General features: G+C 37.7%; 1 protein-coding gene across 12 annotated transcripts in view; it reads left to right on the top strand.

Moving 5' to 3' along the window:
• The window catches only part of LOC126278038 (histone acetyltransferase KAT6A-like), a 65,196-nt gene extending 51,725 nt beyond the window's left edge, over window positions 1–13,471 (top strand). For all 12 annotated transcript variants that reach the window (XM_049977783.1, XM_049977793.1, XM_049977785.1 and 9 more), the window contains exon 9: window positions 10,472–13,471. In XM_049977783.1, coding sequence (XP_049833740.1) covers window positions 10,472–10,799 — 328 coding nt within the window. In that variant the 3' untranslated portion in view covers window positions 10,800–13,471. The remainder of the gene's footprint in view (window positions 1–10,471) is intronic.
• The last annotated feature ends 8,928 nt before the right edge of the window (window positions 13,472–22,399 follow it).

Here is a 22,399-nt window from a genome sequence, read left to right as displayed (position 1 = left end):
CTTGGGACTGATCATATTCACATTCATATGAACACCTATCTCAGGCAAGAAGGCATATCTCACTACTCACTCACAAGTGTCACAGATTACGGGTGTTGATAAGAGATTCCTATCATAAAACACATGTACAGCCACTGATGCCTTGTATGACACACCAGATGTGTTTTCCAGTGGAGGGTTTGGTTGACTTGTTGCTTTGTCATCAAATGTTTGCAGTTCCCTTTCAAAAGTCACTTTCTTTTGATAGTAGTTGTGCAGAATCAACTGTCATTATAGGTCCCAACCTTACACCTCGCTGTTGCAAAAGGACATTACTATTTAACACACACAAATTTGAATAAAGCAAACAGTGAAGAAGAAAAAAAAAATTGGCACGAGGGAGGTTTGAATACGACAGTTCTGTCCACTGGGCCCTCTTACCACTAAATCTGAGGGGGGTCTGTGATGGTAAGCGTTCCTTGTCAGTACCACAAAGGTACTAAGCCAAAAAAAGGAAGTGAAAATAAAAATTAAGGTACACCATTTCTTTTTGTTTATTTTATTTCTTCTTTTATTGTTAAAATGTTGAGAAACAATAAGTGGCATGTTTAGAGTACATATAATGTTAACCTTTTAAAGCAGATACTTATAGTAAAACAGTTTGTTATTTTGATTAGACATATAATGTTAAAAATAAAATTAGCCCAAGAAGCTTCTTAAAAAAAATGTTATTGTCTTATATTCAGGGTCATCTTTTACTTCGCTAAATACAGTAAAACGGCATCTCCAAGACAGGTTATGTCAACTTTCGTCGATTGTTGCCAGGGAGTTCTGACAACAAGAATTATTTGCACTTTATGGCCCACAGTTTCCAAGTTCTTCACTGTGTCTCTTCAGACAACATTATGAAAGAGGTATCTAGTAGGACTTATCATTCTTTTCTGGAATTTTTTTATTTATGGCATTATCTGATAAACTGCAAACTGGTCATTGGTCCCTTTCTTTGAGTCTCTTTTTAATGGAGTGCGAGTTCTTCAGTGACATGCCACATACTGTCCCCAAATAGTTTGCAAAGTGGCCATTTCTGAAAAGGAAGCGGCACCAGTGGAAAAAAATGCAATTTAGATATTTCAAGGATGTTTTTAGGGACATTCTGCCCGGTGCACCTGCAACAATTGTGTATAAACACCAGTCTTATGCCAAGTACCATATTTTACTGACATTTTTACCATTCTTATTATTAGATTGCAGAGTCAGACTAAAAAATACCTAGTTTATTAAACTAAACTGACCTTTAACTCATGAAAAATTGACATCTGATCTTTCTGACACACTTGTTTGATTGTAGATTATTTTAAAATTCCCTTCAGTGTGAATTCATGTTGGTTTCATCCATTATCTGTTTGTTCCATTTTCTAATATAAACTTTAAATGGTTTATTTATTGAGACGTTGCAATTGTAAAGTAAGTCGTCCTGTAATAACAGCAAGCTCCGTATTTCTTTGTCTGTTTCTCTTTCACAGAATTTTTCAAATGAACACTAAACCAATCTAGCACAAGAAGAAAACTCTTCTTCAATAAAGCACTGTTCCTTCTCTCCCACACTTTTAAGCCATATTTTCGTACCAGCCACGTCCATCCAACTCTTTTCCTGTATGTGAGCACCAGCTTTTGCTGGTATTTCAGGATTTGGCACTGTTTTTCACTTGAAAAGGATCATTGGGTTTAGTACCATCAGCACAACCTGAAAGGACAACGGTGTAGAGCATTTTTCATGTCCCCTTGTTTTTTAGTTACAGTTTTAGCACCTTTCACGGCAATAGTTCTGTCACTCGGCACATCAATTGTCTGTGGAGTTTCGTCCATATTTGCTATTTTGCTTTGTTCCACTGTTTTTCTTTGCATGTCGAATAATAAAACAATGGAGAGATAATGTTTTCTCTTCATACTCTTGTGACATTGTAAGATACTTTGGTTTTGGTGGACTTGCTAGTAAATGACACTTGATAAACCTGTAGCACCAACCAACTCCACTAGTAACATCTGTTAAGTTGCACTGTAGCAGTAGCTTATGAGCATGCATTTGAATTACTTGTGTATTAATTCCAGTGCCATTTTGATGGTGTCCTTGAGCCTATTTCAATACATCATCTTCTAGGTTTGGCCATTTTGCATTCAGTCCTCTTTTTTGCACATTTAGACTTCCTCATTTTTCTCAGTTCTTCTTTACTAGCTTGCCAATTGTGAACATTTTTTTTTCTTCTGTTGGTGGAGGGCCAAAATACTGCTCAGCCACTCTGTTTCGATGTTGTTCTGCATTGCTATTACTTCCAATTTATAGCCCGCATCACACAAATACCTTTTATTTTTTCCATTATGAAATATTGCACTGTCACCAATAACACAAACCACTTCCAATTCAAGTTCATTGTCACTGTACAATGCAATGATGAATCATAGGCAAGACAGTGTTCTGGGATTGTGATGGTGGGAAGCGAAAGAGACAGTGTCTGCAAGCTTGTGAATCCTTGCAACTCGTGTTCGGCGCATCAATACACTGCTGCTGCCAGTTGAATCCGATGTTGCCTGATAGGGAGAGGTTTCCCGTGGCATTTAATATATGGCCATTTTTTAAGAGTGGTGGGAATTTTAAATCAAACACTAGACATTTTTATATTGATTTCAAAGTGCATGTTATAGTTTGTAAAATAAGGTAGGAAAGAACAAGCTTTTATATTAAATCAAAGCTACAGGTAATTCTACAGTAGTTGTCATTTAGCTTGAAAATTATACAAGTTAATTCATGAAAATAGTGTCCTTAAATCAGTTATTAGAAACATTGTCATACTACAGAATTGCTTGTAGAATGGATTAAAATGACATCATATGGAAGGGAATGCTTAAAAGCAACCAACAGTGAAATAAAAAAGAAACTGCAAAACAAGAAAAATCAGGCGAAAGGATAGTTATGGACCAGAAAACAGTCAAGATGAGTGTTCTAAGAGACATTGAAGAGAAAGTTTTGTAGCCAAAGAAAGTGGTAAAAGTGCAGGAAATTGGTTATAGAGTACACTTTCTGTATTTCCTATTGCATTAAAGTGAGAAAGCAGGCAGATCATAGAGGGTCTCCACACTAGAGGTATACAAAAGCAGTTCTTTATATTTCAGTACCTACTAAGGTTCATAACTTTATTCATCCAACATTGTACACAGGAGACCAAACATTTTTATGCCTGTTGATGCAGTTCAGCGTGGGCACTATTTATAGCTAGGTGAATATCGAAATGGTACTCCACCTGTTGCCATATGTTCATAAGCATGACAGTGCTGCGGCCTCTAATGTCGCGTTGAGCTATTGTCTCAGATCTACTGCATCTTGCACTCCTGTTCTGTAAGCAGTGTCCTTGATGAACACTCGCCGAAGTCCAGTAGGCTCGGATTGGGAGACCAAAGGGGCTAGGCAGTGGGACCCTGACCCCCACCCCCTCTTCCGATCCAACACTCAGGAAATGTCTCGTGGAAAAATGTGGTAGCATCCTCATTATAGTAAGGTGGGGCACTATCTTGCTCAAAAATGAATTGGGAGTCACCTGTTGAACTACATAGTTCGCCAACATGTCGAGTGGGTGTGCACTGTCAGTGATGTGCATGTGCCGTGCGGCTCAGTGCTGTTCATTAGGACCACATCCTGGAGAATGGACCTCTTATGAACTGTGTGTTTACTCAAAAACTTTAAATGTTGAATTCTTTTGTTATAAGGATTTGGTTGTGTATACCTCTAGCCCAACACCCTGTACCATCTGTACTGCGGTATGCAATATTCTATGTGGAGGTGGCAACTGACCAAGTTGATTTCAGTCAATACTTGCATAAATTGCTTAATCAGTAACCACTATACCAGTTTTAACTGACTATTTATTATCAATACAAATATTTCTCCATCAAGTGGTCTCCCCCCCCCTCCGTCCCCGCCTCCTCCCCCCCCCCTGGAATTGACACTATGCATAAACAATTTCCCACTGTTTACCTCATGTGACAGTTCCTTGACCAAGTGAATGGCTTCAAGTTTTTCCACTCATAGCATTTTAGTAACTTGCTTCTAAGTTCAGTATCATCAAATGAAAGTAACAACATATAAAATGCTAACTCCCATAGGTGTAAGAAATGAAAATGAGCAAAGTCACAAACCATTACACTACAGTCTGAAACTGAATTGTAGATAGTTTGGTGTGCTGTAGTGGTGGGGTGGAGATTTATCAACTGCAGGTGGTTGCAGTGACTGCAGCTCTTGTGAGATTTGCTGAGAGTATGTTGTCTCTCCCCTGTGAGCCTCACCTCACTACTTGCATCATAGCTGTAATTGCTAATGTAATTTTGGACTGAGTATTTGGATAGCATGTGTGGAAGTGACTCGTGGGTTGTGGGAAAAACAGAAAAATAAGACAGAGTGTTTGAGTTGTGATGTTACAGAAGGATGTAAAAAATTAAGTGAATTGACAAGATAAAAGAATTGGTGGGGCAAGGAGTATAGGTAGAGGTCTGTCGAAATAGACAGTAATTGTTACCTTGTAGATACGAGTATGTGCTGTTACAGATATCCACTGCCTGTTTGCAGAGACCTGCAATAATAATTGCTTTGCATAATGGGCAATAAAAGAATTTCTGTTTAAAGTATGCCAATCAGACAACATTTCTGTGAGCATTCTGATAATCATCCTACTGATGCACCAAGTTAAAGTTAGCAATTTGATAAAACACTGTGTCCTGCTGCATGAAGTAGTCAGTAACTGCCTACTGCTTGCCCTCACCTGATGGGAATCATTGACCATTGAAGGCTCTTTTTATGGGCTCGAATGCATGATAATTGCTTGGGAAGAGATCAGGACTTAAGTGTGGGTGTTAAAGTGTCTCCCACTTTAGTTTGTGTAACTTCTGCAGTACAACATTTGCAATGTGGGGATGTGCGGTATCGTGAAGCGTCAGCCCCCTTGTCACAGTTTTTCCACAGTGAACAGACATGCTGCCCTATATACATTCTTCTTTCTCTGATGGCTGTCTACCAGTGTTCGTTTTTGCATTTGACAGCCAAGAAAAGAATAACAGCATGTTGGTCCTGTTTGGATGCATTTGGTAATTACGTTGCCATAGTTCATGTTTCTGAATTTACCTCGCACCATCGGAAGGATACAAATGCCACACTAATCCCTTACCTACTTGTTGGTGCTTATATAACCGTATTGGAGTCATGCTATGTTGCTTATACGCTGCAGCTGTGCACTCAAACAAACTTTTTGATCACCCCATGTAATTAAAAATTAAAGAATAATATCAATGCTTTTCATAAAATTATGTTATCTGCAAGTGGTGAATGGGATTGCACTGTTGTATTGTTACCTGAAAGCTTGGAAGTCTGTGGGCCCAGGTTAAGCAAGACTGGCTGTTTCCGTCCTTACCTTCTGGCAAAGAGTGTTTGAGCTACATCCAAGGGAGCAGCAGCTAGTTACTATGTGTGTACTACTACGATCTATCGTGCTGTCTGTAAGGCTTGTTCTGGATGACAGCCCTGGCCACTGGCTACCAGAGAAGTATGAGTTGCCAAATTCCTGCTGCCTTCAGTTAACACCTTCTAGTAATAGAATAACCATTAAATGAATGTGAAGAGAGACGTAGTGGTTCTGGAAATCCCACAAAATTTAAATGCAACTGCGACAAAAAATTCATCCATCTTGGCAGTAAAGACATGGAAATAGATTTTTCAAAACAGCACAGTACCTTATTAATGCGGTTCCCACGTTGGCAGCAGTGAGTGCCAAGGTATTGCTGCCTCATCCAACCACCATTTCAAGAAAGTGAAAGGAAACCGCTGATTGTCTGCGTGTTTCTGGAGAGATAATGGATGCTTTCAGTTATCTAGAAGGAGAACTAAAGTCGTATCATAAGATGAACTACATGGGAGTGAAAGCACATCACATTAACATTGAAGAAGGAAAACTTGAGGGAAGAGAGTTGTGCACCAGAGATTTCAAGAGTGAGAGTAAAAAAGTGAAGAAAATATTAAACATGAACTGGAAAAGATATCGCGTCATTCTGTTTATTCGTCACTGCACAGAACATTGTGTTTGTTGCCAACAGAGGTCCAAACAGTGTAGTAGCATTTCGTCAATACTGTATTTACTCGAATCTAAGCCGCACCTGAAATTTGAGACTCGAAATTCAAGGGGAGAGAAAAGTTTTAGGCCGCACCTCCAAATCGAAACAAAGTTGGTCCATTGTAATATGAGACACAATTTAGGTCGAATGAATGACGATACAGCTACAGTAATTTGGTTTGAGTTGTAAGCTTAGAAGTTAAGCTTTACCAGGTAGCCATTGCTATGCGTCAGGCACTCCGTCCATATTTATACGGGTACCCTTCCTTTTTCACGTGCTTCACCTGGTTTGACTTGATTGCTTATCTTTCTTTGATCTGATAAATGTCGTTTTCTTTGTTGTAGATGTTTACATCACACTTAGCTTAAAATGAATTACTGTACTGTGTCATGCATTGTTTGTCACATTCTGATAATGTGTGTCTACGACCTGTCGCCGCTCGTGGCACGTCTTGCTTTTGTGCGCACTACCGCCGCTTACGATTTAGAGAGAGAGAGAGAGAGAGAGAGAGAGAGAGAGAGAGAGAGGAATCTTCTTATTAGTGCAACAATGGCAAGAGACTGCTATTTGTTGTTACTTACACTGCTGCTTTCCTTGATAATGATCAACAAGAACCAAATAATAGACTGCGTATGATAGATGATGTTCTGAACGAGAGTTTAGTGAAAATTTTTCTCCGTTTCAAAATCTTTACAAGCACCTCTTTAGTACATTACATTCTGCACAGAAATTAGTCATCTTAGATTTAAAAATCTAGTCACTGTGTCACTATTAAACATAAGAATAATACGAATATAAACATGACATGATATGTGTGTTCTTCCGCGTTTGCTGTTGTCTCACTCTAGTTTCGTAGTTTATTAGGCAGACAGGATTTAAATGAGATAGCTGCAAATATGAAAGAATACATGGCAAAATACTTATATTCATATTATTCTTATGGTGAAGAGAATACTGCATGTGATGCACAATTCATGAAAGTTCCTATTAGCAACCATCTCTTCTCACAGGTAAGAAAAAAATCAGAATGTAGAGTTGTCCATATTGACAAACATCCCAAACAGTCTTACCAGTCGGATTTTCGTAGTACATTGAAATGCTGCAACATTCGAAGATGAACAATACGGAATTTGTATTTACTTCGTTGGATAATGTATAAAAATGCAGTGGTTGAAACTCAGGGCGGAGAAAAAAGCTCGTCTTCAGCCTTTTCTTAAATTTATTTATTTAAATTTATTTATTTAAATTTATTTATTTATTTTTTGATTACAAAAACCGGAAAAAAGTGCGGCTTAGATTCGAGTAAATATGGTATAAGTGACTACTGTTCAACCCACATCTTCAGTACTGCGCTAGAACACACGACTCCGTGAGACGTCAGCAGTGGTGTGAGTGACTCACAGCAGTTAATAAATTCTTGTTGGACTGTCACAATTTTATATATATATATATATATATATATATATATATATATATATATATATATATATATATATGTGTGTGTGTGTGTGTGTGTGTGTGTGTGTGTGTGACCTTCACACCCACCAGCAGAAGTCACAGAAAGGAGATGTGGACACACAGTGAGGCAGCAAATAAGACACATTTGCGTCAATCGGTATATAGTAACTAGAGTTGAATCAAGATAATTTGACTCTCTGGACAAAATTTTGAAAGATTTAGTAAGCTTTCTGACACCATTTTAAAAATGCCTCCTTCGAGATATTTTTAGCGTCTTTGCTATTCCTGACCAAGACATTTAACTACAAAATCAGATTATGAAATACTAGGACATGATGATCCATTAAGTGCCTATCTAAACTTTTTACATGCATGACAGTAGTAATATTATGGAAAAGTCTGTTCCAGCTTGTGGAGCATCGTACACTCTATGAACAATCAAAAGTGGGAGCATTGTGGCATGCTGCAAACAATAAAATGGGCTGCCACAGCGGAACTTTGTGATCTGTCAGAGATGCCTTACGTGGTGACTGATCTCATACTTGGAGGGAGCCATTGCAGTGAGCACTCCGGAAGCCCCTGGTCTGACATTCACTTTCACCACATCAATAAGGAACTGCGCCATCTCGAGAAATTGTTTCCACAAGCTGACCTCGAAATAAGTGTCCAAGGAATAGAAAAGCAACTGGAATCACTCAACAGATGAAAGACCACTGGACCTGACGGGATACCAATTAGATTCTACACAGAGTATACGAAAGAACTTGCCCCCTTCTAACAGCTGTGTACCACAAGTCTCTAGAGGAACGGAAGGTTCCAAATGATTGGAAAAGAGCACAGGTAGTCCCAGTCTTCAAGAAGGGTCATCGAGCAGATGCGCAAAACTATAGACCTATATCTCTGACGTCAATCTGTTGTAGAATTTTAGAACATGTTTTTTGCTCGCGTATCATGTCGTTTCTGGAATCCCAGAATCTACTCTGTAGGAATCAACATGGATTCCGGAAACAGCGATTGTGTGAGACCCAAGTCACTTTATTTGTTCATGAGACCCAGAAAATATTACATACAGGCTCCCAGGTAGATGCTTTTTTCCTTGACTTCTGGAAGGCGTTCGATACAGTTCCGCACTGTCTCCTGATAAACAAAGTAACAGCCTACAGAATATCAGACCAGCCGTGTGGCTGGATTGAAGAGTTTTTAGCAAACAGAACACAGCATGTTGTTCTCAATGGAGAGACGTCTACAGACATTAAAGTAACCTCTGGCGTGCCACAGGAGAGTGTCATGGGACCATTGCTTTTCACAGTATAAATAAATAACCTAGTAGATAGTGTCAGAAGTTCCATGCTGCTTTTCGCGGATGATGCTGTAGTATACAGAGAAGTTACAGCATTAGAAAATTGTAGCGAAATGCAGGGAGATCTTTAGTGGATAGGCACTTGATGCATGGAGTGGCAACTGACCCTTAACATAGACAAATGTAATGTATTGCGAATACATAGAAAGTAGTATCCTCTATTGTATGATTATATGATAGTGGAACAAACACTGGTAGCAGTTACTTCTGTAAAATATCTGGGGGTATGCGCGCAGAATGATTTGAAGTGGAATGATCATATAAAATTAATTGTTGGCAAGGCGGGTACCAGGTTGAGATTCATTGGGAGAGTCCTTAGAAAATGAAGTCCATCAACAAAGGAGGTGGCGTACAAAACACTCGTTCGACCTGTACTTGAGTATTGTTAATCAGTGTGGGATCCGTACCAGATCGGGTTGACGGAGGAGATAGAGAAGATCCAAAGAAGAGCGGCGCATTTCGTCACAGGGTTATTTGGTAAGCGTGATAGCATTACAGAGATGTTTAGCAAACTCAAGTGGCAGACTCTGCAAGAGAGGCGCTCTCCATAGTGGTGTAGCTTGCTGTCCAGGTTTCGAGAAGGTTTGTTTCTGGATGAGGTATCTTATACCTCCCAAGGAGATCATGATTGTAAAATTAGAGAGATTCCAGCGTGCACGGAGGCTTTCCACCAGTCATTCTTCCTGCGAACAATATGCAACGGGAACAGGAAAGGGAGGTAACGACATTGGCACGCAAAGTGCCCTCTGCCACACACCGTTGGGTGGCTTGCGGAGTATAAATGTAGATGTAGAACTATCAAAGGTAAAATGACTTGGTTGACAAAATGGTTGAGGTTCTTTGGGTGTGTCATGGCTACTGTCAACTATCTGTGGATGTGTAAATGGAACTTGTGGATGCGGAAAACATTTTTCGTAACTGTGCAGTCCTCTAAAGAGGAAAACATCAATTTGAAGAAGGTGCAGGATGGTAGGACAAGTGTTAAGACATAAAATAATAATTCCCATTGTTCTCCTACTAGGAGAACCTTAGAAGGCAAAAACTTGTGGGAAAGACAAGGATTGGAATCTGTATCCAACAAATATTTAGAATGTTGAGTATAAATGCCTCTGTGGAATGAAAAGACTAGCACAAGAGAGAGAGAGTTGTAGGTAGCAGCATCAAACTAGTCGTAAGACTGATGACAAATGTACTCAAAATCCTGCTACAGTCATTGGGAAAACTTGTTTGTTGGTTCAGTCTTCGTTTGACAAAAGGTATCAGGTGATGGATTGCAGCAGGATAGATGCCTTAACTTATTTTGTAGTGTGTGTGATTTTATTCCTTTTAATGAAAAGAAGTGTAATGTCGTGAATATTCTCATAAATGGAAATAAGCTTAGGAAACTTTGGTGAAGTTAGTAGTATAAACATGGAAGCTTGACATCAAACATCATTATTGCTTATGTTGCAGTCCATAACTTTCATGTATTGTTATTTTTTAACTAATTTTGAATTTCATTCATTTCATTTTTTTCTTTTTTAGGTGTAATCTATGTTCTGCACAATATCCTACGCAACAAGGCCTAACACAGCATCGACAGACTTTCCATAAGGAATCATTAGGAAATACAGAACTGGTCATACCAGTTGTTGACTTGAAGCAAGCTGGTGCACTTTCAAGACTTGCAAACCTTGGGGTGCACCATTATGTTCCCTTGAGCCAGCTAAATAGCCCACAAGGTGGCTATTTTGGACTTCCTTTAATGTCCGTAGATGCCAGTGGGCGTGTTCTTGGTTCTGTGCCAGGCATGACGGGTCTTAGCACTGGTACTGTGTTCAACCTTGGTCCATTGAGGCAGCTGCCACGGTAGTTCCTTTTTTGTTCCAAAGGACTGAAAATGTGTCTTTGTGTACATGACTTTTGTGATATTATTCCACTTCTGCTTTTTGCTATCAAGGTATTTTTTTATTTACCTGCGAATGATGGCACATTACGGAGACTGTACAAAAAATTGTTGATTTTTTTATTGTTTGTAGTTTTTATAGTTATTTTGTTTATAAGTATTTTACAGTGTATTTCACAAGAAAGAGACTGATCCAATTTTGTACAAATTGTATGTTTGTTATAATACTGAAAAATGTATAAGTGTGTAGATCTGAATTATTATTGCATAATAATTATATAAAATGTATCTCTGCTGCACAAGTATTTTTAGAACTGCATGTGAGCCACAAGTAAACCAGTAGAGAACAGAATATAAAGTATTATTAATCTAGGTGTGTCTGCAATGCATTTTGTAAATTCTTGTCTGAATGGATGAACTGTGATGTGAACAGTTGTAAATGACAATGCCATTTGGTAGGTAACATGTTTTCACTAGATATATTTCCATGTGAACTACTTGTGTTTCTGTCTTTTACTGGCGTCATTTTTGTATTTATAGATTGCCATGCATTTCTTAGTGTGAAAAGTGTAAATCTGTTTTGGAATGTGATAACTGCACTGTATTAACATGTGCTAAGTGAAGAGTGGTATTTGATGGATAGTTGGAAAAGATAACACCTCTTGTCATGTACAGAAAGTGTACTCACTGAAGATAAAATTTCTTCACATGGTGCCTTATTGTGCCTTTATTGATGCTGCTAATTTGTTAATCATAAAAACTGATTCCGTAATGTATTATTTTCATTCAGAAGTGTTCTCATGTATAATTATTCCCCAAGGTGAATAAAGCTTCATTGACGTGCAAGTTTCCAAAACACAGATTTCCAGCAGTTAGGAAAATAGGATCTTATAATACTTTCTGGTTACAGGAGTGTGTGTTTTGTAGAATGGATGGATGTCAGCTTAAATGCGGAAACACCATCATTTTGTTTCATGAACAGTGTTCTGGACAACACACATTCTGTTGTAGAACTTTGTGTGGAGAGCGTAATTACACTGACACTTGATGGAAAGATTATCTTTATAGACTGGTCAGTGTGTGTTGTGTTCTTCAGTGATCAAAAATTCAAGAACAGCTTTTAGGAAAAATCAAAATTTTCTTGTTAGCCTGAAAATTAAAATGTGCAGCCTTCAGTTATGAATAACAAGTTCATTATATTCGTCCCCTTAAAAAATACAAAAGTTACCTACAATGTTAATAGTCCATATATCAAGTGAATAGTTGTTAAGTGATTAATCATAAAGGTAGTTGTAAAATCAGATGGTGAGGACAAATCAGTCTTTAATTCTAAGTTTACTATCAAAGTGAGAATGGGCAATCACTTATGCTAATTTTATATAAACTGAATTACACAGTTTTATTTCAAAAATAACTTTCCTTTCTTGCAATTGATGAGAGCCTTTGATGAAAGAGTTCATCAAAAATGTGATAATGTTGGATTGTTCAGTGTAATTTTTGAGAGGAGAAAGTACTGAAGGTTGCATGTATTCATTACAACATTTTTCTGTGTATCAAACTTGATTTGTAATTTGCACTCTTAGTTATTCAGATTTGTTTTTTTGTAAATGTTTTCTTTCCATTGAGTCATCTGTGTAAACATCCTGTGTGTTCCAATTTGCCTTGTACTGAAATGGACAGTGAAAGGCCAAAATCTGATACATCTGGTGCTTCTGGGAGAAAAGGGATGCAAGGAAAAGTTCCTACCAAAGTGATTTACAGTATGTTGCTTTAATCTCTTTAATTGTAATATGAGTAACATGTTTAAGTACAGGGAAAGGAATGGAAAGGTGTATATTGGCTACCATTAAAGCTGTGTGCCATGTTATGATTTGCAGATCAAGCACTTCTGTGTACTGGCAAGGAATTTGAAAAGCTGTGTAATTTGCAAGCAGGTTCTTGTGGTAACTACATGGTGACTTATTTATTTGTACCATATTCTTATCTTTCTTGCTTCTCCAGCTGACTTCAAAATTATAGTTTTATACAATTTGTGTTTTGAAAATTGTAATTACAATTTGTGTATTGTATAGAAACTAATATTTACTTTAAAATCTTAAAGTAAAATACAAATTTTATGTTGTAATATTGATGAATCCCAGGGAGGATGTGTTAATGAATGTCATTCATCATTTATATTGAAGTACCAGATTTTTTTCAATTGATGGATATGTTGAGATGTGTGTTTTAATGCATGTTATAAAGAGAAAACCATAGAGCTGTATCAGATGTACAGATTATTTGCTGTTAATCTCTGGCAGCTAAAAAATTTATATTAACAGTTCATTATTGCATATGCATGTATATGAGAGTTTTATTTCTGTTCATTGACATTTGCTTTATGTGCATTTATTTAAAAAAGTTATTGTTTTCCTAGCAGATATGAACATTCTTTGTGTTCACACATGCAGTTGTGCAGAGTTATTCCAGTGTGATTTGAGACAGATTGTTGTCTTGAATTACTTCCCAATATTTTTTATCTTCAATTTTTTTTTCTTTTTCTTTCCCTCCCCCAAACATTTGTACAAACATAATCTCATGTAACTCTCATACTGTCATATCAGTAATAAAAATATTGTAGCAAATTGCATGGACCAGAATGAGCTTAAAATTTATTTTAGTATAATTGTTGATTTAGGAAATGAATAAGTAACAGATACATTACTTTTCATTTTTGATGACTAGGAAGAATGAATAAGCTTTTATTATGAAAGTGGTTCAATAAGAAAGATAACAGATATGTAAATAACCTGTGCGCATTAAACTAGGTGTCTGGATAGAAGAGATGATCAAAGCTTTCACTGTCACCTGTAGAGGAAGGTAACTTTGCTGTTGCACTTCAAAATATTGTCACTGGTTTTGACAGGTGGATACATAGTAGGTTATTGTAATGTGATGTGTATTAAGGTTCTTTGATGTAAAGGAAATGTCCCAACTGCAATTTATTGCCAAGTACTCAAAGTTTACATAGTGAGAGTGATTTACAGAGTGAGAGTGTAATGTCACGAACACAGATGTGGTATCGGTGCCTGGAATATGATAAAGCATAACACATCTACGTGGCAAGGAAAGGTCAGGCCATGAAAATATGTACTCCTTAATATGACAATGTGTGCTATATCAGATGGTTCATTCAAGGCAATCTCATGACATTCACTTAAGTAAGGTTACATATGAATCAGTGTCTCCATCGACAGTTTAGTTGATACCATCAACATAATGGGCTAACGGAAGGCATGTTCTCACTGGGTACCATGGTAACTCTCATAGTGTGATCTTAACAAACTAAAGTTATTTACACACCGTAATTGCTGATAGTGAGTATGTAGTGTGAAAGTCTGGTAATGGTAAAGTTATTCGCTTGAATCTCAGTAATAGCAGTTTTCTACTTTACTTTAAATTCCAAATAAATTAACAAATGCAAATGTTCAATAACAAATATTGAATCATATTTTTTTTATTAAAAATACCTAACGGTTTCTAATTATTACGCACATGAAAATTCGAGCATTCATTAAAAAAAAACTCGGCACAAAAGTGTGAAATCAAGTAGAAATAATGTACTTCCATATTCTGGTGATTAAACGGTATTATTAACAATATAAGGAAAAGAGAGTATGCTACTCACCGTAAAGTAGACAGGTTGATTTGCAGACGAGCACAATGAGGAGACATTTATACATTAGCTTTTGATCAGAACCCACATCAGAAAGGAAGATGCAATTACACATTCATTCACACAAGCAAGCACACCTCACTCATGCATCACCACCATCTCTGGCAGCTAGAACCAAACCTTTATTCCAGCAGAACAGGCAACATGGTGAGCACATAGTGTTTGAGAAACAGTTAGGGTTGGTTGATGCCCAGCTGTCAGTCACAAAGTTAATTTAAGTGTCTCCTAAACGTGGAACGCGATGTCTTTTATGCCCATTTTCACAGATTAATTTAACAATGGAATAAATGTTAAACAATTGTAGTGATTGGAAAAGTAATAAGTACTAGTGCTCTTGTAACTTATTGCATCTCTTGCTATCATGAATAAACTTCCTCTTACATATGACTTGTAATCTTACTTTCTGAACCATCCTGAGATGACTCAGTTAAGAGACATAAGATATTCTTTAAAGTCTTGATGCTTTGAAGTAATAGTACACTCTTTAATTCTTTGTTCTTTTTTGGAAAATGTAATTTTCATTTAACCCTCCTTTTCTCAAATGAAGTAGTGTTGGTTATAACCAAAAACTGGGGACACCAAAACTTATTGCAAAATTCACACTGATTTGCATTGCTCTTTGATCAATCAAATGCAAGTGATTTCCAGTTTTGGATCCAGTGGTGATAAGAGAGAGAAACTAAAATACCAAGAAATTATCAAGTTTAAACAGGTACCTGGAAAAATGAAAAACACACTCATTTGGGTTCTGTTGGTGCCTTGTGCTTATCTTGAAATAAAGTTTTTTTAATACTCATGGTCTAAAATTTTTATTGTGATAAGTGAGCAATACTGTAACATTTACTGTTTGTTCACAGCAATGCAAAATATCCACAGCTGGAAATTTTTTAGCAGTCAAAAACATTAAATTAGACTGCGGAAGCTAAAAGCTGAAATTTAGTGTAGGACATTCATTTATATCAGTAATTTGTGATGGTTTCAGATGCACTTTTATTTGGAGTGCTTTTCGACTCTGAGGAACAATAAAACAGTTATTATTGCTTGAGTTATCCAGAAAGTAAGTTCCTAACACTATATAAAGATAGCATATCAAAGATGTGAAAGCCATGTACTCGTGAGAAAGTAGCTATTATCAGGAGTAACAGAAATGAATCACTTGTAGTATTGCTGTTTTAGCAAGTGAGAATGCTGGCTGCTACAAAGAATGAAATTTGTGATATTTTCAGCATGTGGGCCAGACATGCACAAGCAGATCCTCATTCTTGATGAAAATAATTTTTTTTCAGCAGTAAAATGAAGGTGATAGGTGTGGTGGGTAGCCACTATACTGTTCGTGTCACTGCATAATCCTTCTTGAGTGTTTGTTTGTATTGTGATGTACTGTAAAATTTTGAATATTTGTGAGTGCTTTTATAAACTGGTTCTGTTACTGTCAACTGTAGGCTTAGCTGTTACTGTCAACTGCAGGCTTAAAAGTTGGTGCTGTTTTAAAATTTTTGAGAATAGTAGGTCTATACTCATTCATAACAATCATTCTCTAATTTCATTTAATAATTAAGTGAGATACAGACTATTTTTGAGAACTTTTGGACGCCTTCAAAACTATTATTTTTGTGAGTTACCGGTAGGAGTGTTTCGGATATGTAACTCATTTCATAGCAAATCAGCTTTTGTGGTTCACAGTTACTGACAAAGAATAGATCACCCGTGAATTTCATTGTATATCAACACAAATCAACATGCATTTTTGAGAATTTTCGGGACGTACCACTGTCCTGTGCATTATCTAATTTGTAGTGAATTGATGTTTGTGATTTAGTGTAGCGGATTTTCTAACATATTGAGTTACACCTAGTTTTCCCTGAAAGAGAAGTAGCTACATAGATTATCAACATTTATCATAAATTAACTCTGCTTTCAAGTTTACTAACAACTATAATTAACATAAAAAAGTTTTAGGAAACTAGTAATTTTTACCACATATTTTTGTGTTGCCTTAAGAGAAATCTTGTTTTGTGTATTTGCTTCAATTCTTACAGGGAATCGGCAACTTTTTAGCTCAACAGATTAAAAGCTAACCAGTGGTCTTAATTAAAAATTATTTGTTCACAGCCCTGTAATACATCACACCAGCTAAAATGCAGGTCCACTGTGAATGCTGCTCATGAATATGGAATGAGTTTGTTGACATCATAAACAGCTGGAAATCACACAGACTATTGTCATCTGATTGGCAGCTGCTGCTAGTAATTGTGTACCACAGGTTACTCAAGTACCGTCTGCTGTTGTGGTACCTTCTACTGAAAATACAGGATCTATCATTATGCATCCACTTGACTGCAAGTGGTGTTTCAGTGGCAGAGCTTGGCATCCTGTACAGTGTTAACAGGACCAGAGAGGACTCAGGGTGTTGTACCAGTCCCCCTAACCAACAAGTTTGAGCTCCTTTCTTTCACTGAAACTGAAACTCAACCAGTGGGACTCAGTACAGCTGTTCAGGGAAAAGCTGTTTTGTCCAATGTCAAGAGGAGGCAAATGCAGAAGGGTAGGTGTCTACCAATTGCCAGTAGTTCAAACGTATGGCGAATTATGGTAACTCTCAGGGAAATGGCAGCAAGCGGCAGGTAAGGACAGCAGGAGTACTCAGTGTATTATTGTTGTTGTTGTTGTCTTCAGTCCTGAGACTGGTTTGATGCAGCTCTCCATGCTAATCTATCCTGTGCAAGCCTTTTCATCTCCTAGTACCTACCGCAACCTACATACTTCTGAATCTGCTTAGTGCATTCATCTCTTGGTCTCCCTCTACGATTTTGACCCTCTGTGCTGCCCTCCAATACTAAATTGGTGATCCCTTGACGCCTCAGAACATGTCCTACCAACCGATACCTTCTTCTAGTCAAGTTGTGCCACAAACTCCTCTTCACCCCAATTCTATTCAATACCTCATTCGTTAAGTGATCTACCCATCTAACCTTCAGCATTCTTCTGTAGCACCACATTTCAAAAGCTTCTATTCTCTTCTTTTCCAAACTATTTATCGTCCATGTTTCACTTCCATACATGGCTACACTCCATAGAAATACTTTCAGAAGTGACTTCCTGACACTTAAATTTATACTCAATGTTAACAAATTTCTCTTCTTCAGAAACGCTTTCCTTGCCATTGCCAGTCTACATTTTATATCCTCTCTACTTCGACCATCATCAGTTATTTTGCTCCCCAAATAGCAAAACTCCTGTACTACTTTAAGTGTCTCATTTCCTAATCTAATTCCCTCAACATCACCCGACTTAATTCGACTACATTCCATTATCCTCATTTTGCTTTAGTTGATGTTCATCTTATATCCTCCTTTCAAGACACTGTCCATTCCATTCAACTGCTCTTCCAAGTTCTTTGCTGTCTCTGACAGAATTACAATGTCATCGGAAAACCTCAAGTTTTTATTTCTTCTCCATGGATTTTAATACCTACACCAAATTTTTCTTTTGTTTCCTTCACTGCTTGCTCAATATACAGATTGAATAACATCGGGAATAGGCTACAACCCTCTCTCACTCCCTTCCCAACCACTGCTTCCCCTTCATACCCCTCGATTCTTATAACTGCCATCTGGTTTCTGTACAAATTGTAAATAGCCGTTTATTTTCCCCCTGCCACCTTTAGAATTTGAAAGAGAGTATTCCAGTCAACATTGTCAAAAGCTTTCTCTAAGTCTACAAATGGTAGAAATGTAGCTTTGCCCTTCCTTAATCTAGCTTCTAAGTGAGTCGTAGGGTCAGTATTGCCTCATGTGTTCCAACATTTCTATGGAATCCAAACTGATCTTCCCCGAGGTCGGCTTCAACTAGTTTTTCCATTCTTCTGTAAAGAATTCGTGTTAGTATTTTGCAGCTGTGACTTATTAAACTGATAGTTTGGTAATTTTCACATCTGTTAACACCTGCTTTCTTTGGGATTGGAATTATTATATTCTTCTTGAAGTCTGAGGGTATTTCCCCCGTTTCATACATCTTGCTCACCAGATGGTAGGGTTTTGTCAGGACTGAGTCTCCCAAGGCCGTCAATAGTTCCAATGGAATGTTGTCTACTCCGGGGGCCTTGTTTCGACTGAGGTCTTTCAGTGCTCTGTCAAACTCTTCACGCAGTATCGTATCTCCCATTTCATATTCATCTACATCCTCTTCCATTTCCATAATATTGTCCTCAAGTACATCGCCCTTGTATAGACCTATGTACTCCTTCCACCTTTCTGCTGTCCCTTCTTTGCTTAGAACTGGGTTTTCTTCTGAGCTCTTGATGTTCATGTAAGTGGTTCTCTTTTCTCCAAAGGTCTCTTTAATTTTCCTGTAGGCTGTATCTATCTTACCCCTAGTGAGATAAGCCTCAGTGTATAACCTTGATCTACTAGCAACAAGTATACATGACCTCTTTGAAAATGTCCATATCAAAACTGGTACCAGTGACAATGATGCAATTGTAGATCCAGTTATTACCAAAATATGAAGGACAACTGAAAGAAGCAGAAAGATATATGTCTTCAGCAAATAAAATAAAAAAAATTAATAGTGTCATATCTCAATGGGAAACTTGAAACTTTCAGCATAGGGCAGGAGTATGTAGAGGAACTGTGGCTCAAGTTTAAAAGAATAATCGAGCATGCACTGGATAGATATATGCCCAGTAGAATAGTTTATAATGGGAGGGACCTCCATAGTATTCAGTCACTGCAAAGAAACTTCTAAAGAAACAGATGTTACTGCATAATACGTGTAAAACAAAGCATAGGGATTACTGCATAATACGTGTAAAACAAAGCATAGGGCTATAGATGGAGAGACGCTGAATGAAATGCATCTGGCTGCCAATACGTGCATAATACGTGTAAAACAAAGCATAGGGCTATAGATGGAGAGACGCTGAATGAAATGCATCTGGCTGCCAAGAGGGCAATGCATGAAACCTGCAATGACTCCTGTAGCAGAATATTGTCAAATGGTCTTTCTCGAAACCCAAAGAAATTCTGGTCATATGTACAGGCCATTAGTGGCCCCTAATTTTACGTCCAGCCCAAAGAGAATGAGACAGGAACTGAAACTGAGGGTAGCAAAGCAAAAGCTGAAATGCTCAACTCTGTTTTTAAATGTTCCTCTAGAAAGGGAAACAGGATAATTGCCCAGATTTAATTCTTGTACCACTGAAAAGATGAATGAAACGAGTATTAGTGTCAAAGGTTTTCAGAAACAGCTAAAATCGTTAAAATTGAACAAAGCTCCAAGGCACCAGAGAATCCCAACCAAATTCTAAACTGAATTTGCAGCTGAGTTAGCCCCCTCTTCTCATTATAATCTATCATAGATCCCTCTACCAAAAAACAATCCCAGTTCTTGAATTAAAGCACGGGTCACCCATCTATGAGAAGGGTAGTAGAAGTGATTCACAAAACTACCATCCTGTATCCCTGACATTGATTTGTTGTAGAATCTCATAACATATTTTGAACTCAAACATAATGAGGTTATCTAAAACAATGACCCTCTCCATGCCAACCAGCATGGCTTCCGAAAACATTGATAATGTGAAACCCAACTTGCACTTTTCTCACTTGACTTACTGAACCTTTGGATCAAGGCAGGTGGGTAGATACAGTATTTCTTGATTTCCAAAAAGCATTTGACTCAATACTACACTGATGCTTATTGTCAAAATATGATCATATGGGGCATCAACTGAAATTTGTGGCTGAACTGAGGAATTTGTGGTAGGGAGGATACAGCATGTTATCTTAGGGAGAGAGTCATTGTTAGATGTAGAAATAACTTTGAGTGTGCCCCAGGGAACTGTCTTGGGACTGTTGCCGTTTATGTAGTATATTAATGACCTTTCAGGTAATATTGACAGTAACCTCGGACTTTTGCAGATGATGCAGTTATCTATAATGAAATACTACCTGAAAGAAGCTGCAGAGGTATTCAGATGGATCTTAAGATTTCTAAGTGGTGCAAAGTTTGGCAACATGTTTTAAGTATTCATAAATGTAAAATTGTCCACTTCACAAAATACAAAAGCATTGTCTTCTATGACTATAATATCGAAAAGTCACTGTTGGAATTGGCCAATTCATACAAATACCTGGTGCAACACTTTGTTTGGATACAAAATGGAATGATCACATAGGCTCAGTTGTGGGGAAAGCAGGTGATAGACTTTGTATTATTGGTAGAGTACCGGGTGTCTGCGATCAGTCTACAAAGGAGAATCCTTACAAATCACTCATGCAACCAGTTCTAGAATATTGCTTAACTGTGTGAAAACCCAAACCAAACAAGACTAACGGGGGATATTGAACACATAAAGCAAAGGGCAAGACAAATGGTCACAAGTTAGTGTTATCCATGGGAGAGTGTCACTGAGATAATAATGAAACTTAACTGGCAGACTCTTGAAGAGAGACATAAACTATCCTGAGAAAGTCTACTAACAAATTTTTAGATTTAAATGACAACTCTAGGAATATACTACAACCCCACGTGTACTGCTCACGTAGGGATTGTGAGAATAAGATTAGAATAAGTACAGGACACACATTGGCATCCAGAGAATCATTCTTTCCATGCTCGATTTGTGTATGGAATGGGAGGAAACCATAATAACTGGTATAATGAGGTGTACACTCTGCCATACACTTCACAGTGGTTTGCAGAGTATAGATGTAGATACATCTTTTGCTACAGAGACACGGACAAAAGCTGGTACTCAGAAGTAGGTCTTATCATTGACAAGAAAATTAATTATTGAATTGTTAATACTGAAGTAATCTCAGAGGGATTGGCAAGATTAGTATTAAAAATAAATAAATGATACTCATTGGAAGTAGTATAAGTTTATGCCCCACTAAACTCACATCCTCACAAATCCCCAAGAGAAACCACATTTACTGGTTAAAATATATAACACACACACACACACAAAACTTCATATGTGCAGCTTCCATCATGAACACATCACATCTCCTCCCCCTTCTCTGTCAATTTGCTCCTTCCGCCTCTCTTTGTAAGTCTCCTTCTCTCCTCTGTCTGCCCATCTCTACTTCCCCTGTCAGTCTCCACTTCCCCCACCTGTCTCTCCATCTCTCCTAATCTTACCTCTCCATCAACCTTCTCCTCCTCACCTCCCTCTGTCCATTCTCCCCCTCTATCTGCCCATCACCTCCTCCCCCTTTTTCTGCCCATCTGCTCTTCCTCTGTCTCTGATCAAGTCATACCCATCTGCTTGTGTAGTAGCCCCTGGAACAAATTCCAATACTGCATGCACAACATGGCTGTTGTGCAGTGTAGCCTAGGTGTCAGTGGTTACCAACCCTTGATTTCCTCAACCACACCTCTATGGAAGCTAGGTGATTCTTATCCCAACAATACTTATTCCTACATAGCATACGTCCCATATTTGGTGAAATTGGATCCAGTGGTTTAAACATAAATGTGGAAAATACATACATAAATTTATGTATGCATAAGATAGGTTTGCAGTTGCATATTTACTAGAATACTACATTTGTAGCATCTGTTTATGATACCCAACTAATTGTTAAGTAATTCTCTTACTTGTCATGCTGCTAACAGATATTTTCGGTCGTTAACTCTACATAGTTTGTATAATGCTAATGAAGTATCTCTTATTTTTCCTTTGAATTGGCAGGCAATCCCAGTTTCTTGCTTTCACTTAAATTCAAAGTGGCGGGAAATTGGCAAGTTCATTACCCAGGATACCAATGTAGATGGGAGCCCAAAGGAAACCAATTGAATAAGCACAAGCAAGACTGGCAAGAAGCCCATGGATAGCACAGACTAA

Source organism: Schistocerca gregaria, chromosome 6 (assembly GCF_023897955.1).
Source record: "Schistocerca gregaria isolate iqSchGreg1 chromosome 6, iqSchGreg1.2, whole genome shotgun sequence".
In the NCBI taxonomy this organism is placed as follows: Eukaryota; Metazoa; Arthropoda; class Insecta; order Orthoptera; family Acrididae; genus Schistocerca; species Schistocerca gregaria.
This window is presented reverse-complemented; position numbering and strand designations above follow the sequence as displayed.